The following is a 1726-nucleotide window of genomic DNA, read 5'->3' as shown; positions in this document are numbered from 1 at the left end:
CCCGCGCTCGGGGCCGCCTCTGGGTCCCCGCGGGACAGCAAGGGTGGGGCGCGGCTGCTCTCTGCCTGCGCGGAGGGGTCTCAGCCGGCTGCGCCCGGGCACCGGGCACCCGCGCCACCGGGAGTGGCAGCCCAAGATGGACCCCACCCAGCCGGCCAGGCCGGAGACGGCTCTCCCTCCGCTGCCTCCTGGGCACAGCCGGTCCTCTGTGGCCCTTCCTCCTGCCAGCAGGCCCTGCGGGCCACACCCCAGACTGGGGACACGGGGACCTTGACAGGGCCGGAGGTGGGACTGGCCCAGAAGGCTAGCTAGTGTGGGGATGCTCTCTGCTAGTGGCCCGTGGCGTGGGAGTGAGTCTCCCTGGTTTTCTATCTGATCAAAAGCATTGCCCTGCCCTGCCCGTCCTCTAGAACCATCAGGGAAATCCACTCAGGCAGACGCTACGGCTGAGCCAGCTCTGGGTCTGAGGCTAGACTTTGGTAATCTCATGCACAGGTGAGAGGTGGAAAGGAGAGCTATGGGTAGAAGACTAGACCCTTGAATTCATCACACAGCTGAAAGGCAAGCAGAGCTCCAGGTCTTAGTCTGATCAATATGGAGATAAGACCCAGGATCCCTATAGAGGGGGAGAGACAAGCTCCAGGTCCCCTTCACAAATGTGACTCCATAGGATTGTGGGTCTGCAGGGTCAAGAACTCTCACAGTCCAGAGGCAGAACAGCTCAGTGACTAACTAGGTTAGTGCTTAGGTATGGATGCAGAGCCCTTTCTGGGCAGAGAGTCCAGAGCGAGTTGGGATCTGGGCAAATGGGGCCCAGCCAGGGTGTGGGAAGAGAGGCTCCTCGCTTGCCAGAGCACTGAAGGTGTGAGGTGTGTGTGATGATCAGGACTACCATGCCTTCCAGGCTGGAGTGAGCTGGGTGCCAGGGGAAGATTCCTTCTCATCTCCTGGGATCCCGGCTCCACTGTGGCTCTTGGTTCTGGGGGCCAAGTCTGAGCACTGACTCTACTTTCCTCCTGGGCCATACAGAGACTCATGCGGCTCTCTTCCCCACAGCCTGCAACTTTATGTCCCACGAGAAGTGCCTGAAACAGGTGAAGACCCCATGTACGTCTGTGGCTCCCAGTCTGGTGCGGGTAAGTGTGGGGGAAGTGCAAGTGACGGACCCTTGCAGACCCTCGTGTGTCAGTTTAGCTACAATGTGGTTAGGAAGGAAAGGATAGAATCTTGCTCAGCAACTAAAAGGAAAGAGCTGAAGGTATGCAGTGCACCCTGAGTAGATCTCAGGGGCTTGAACTCACTGGGCACTGTCCCTGAGCTGCTTTTGCTCAAGGCTAGCACTCTGCCACTTGAGCCACAGAGCCACTTCCACTTTTCTGTTTATATCATATTGATGAATTGAACCCAGGGCTCCAGGCATGCTAGGCAAGGACTCTACTACAAGCCACATTTCATGCCTGGGAATATTTTTTTTTTCAAAATAAAAATAACTTAGCTGGGTGCTAAGTTATAGGCTCACGCCTATAATCCTAGCCACTCAGGAGGCTGAGATCTGATGATCACCATTTGATGCCAGCCTGGGCAGGAAAGCCTCTGAGACTTTCTTTCCTTTTCTTTTTTTCTTCCTTCCTTTTTTTTTTGGTAGGTTGTGGGTCTTGAACTCTGGGCCTGGGTGCTGTCCCTCAGCTCTTCAGCTCAAGGCAAGTGCTTTACCACTTGAGCCACA

General features: G+C 56.0%; 2 protein-coding genes across 2 annotated transcripts in view; one reads left to right on the top strand and one right to left on the bottom strand.

Annotated features, from left to right (window-relative positions):
* The window catches only part of Idua (iduronidase, alpha-L-), a 28823-nt gene extending 28407 nt beyond the window's left edge, over positions 1-416 (bottom strand). The window contains exon 1 of the mRNA XM_013023864.1: positions 390-416. Coding sequence (XP_012879318.1) covers positions 390-416 — 27 coding nt within the window. The remainder of the gene's footprint in view (positions 1-389) is intronic.
* A 390-nt stretch (positions 417-806) lies between these two features.
* Positions 807-1726, top strand: part of Dgkq (diacylglycerol kinase, theta 110kDa) — a 24454-nt gene continuing 23534 nt past the window's right edge. Inside the window, exons 1-2 of the mRNA XM_013023863.1 lie at positions 807-822; positions 1057-1136. Of these exons, the coding sequence (XP_012879317.1) occupies positions 807-822; positions 1057-1136 (96 nt within the window). The remainder of the gene's footprint in view (positions 823-1056; positions 1137-1726) is intronic.

Source organism: Dipodomys ordii, unplaced genomic scaffold (genome assembly GCF_000151885.1).
Source record: "Dipodomys ordii isolate 6190 unplaced genomic scaffold, Dord_2.0 Scaffold71, whole genome shotgun sequence".
Taxonomy (NCBI): domain Eukaryota; kingdom Metazoa; phylum Chordata; class Mammalia; order Rodentia; family Heteromyidae; genus Dipodomys; species Dipodomys ordii.
Note: the sequence above shows the minus strand (reverse complement) of the source record. Positions and strands in the feature narration are given on the sequence as shown.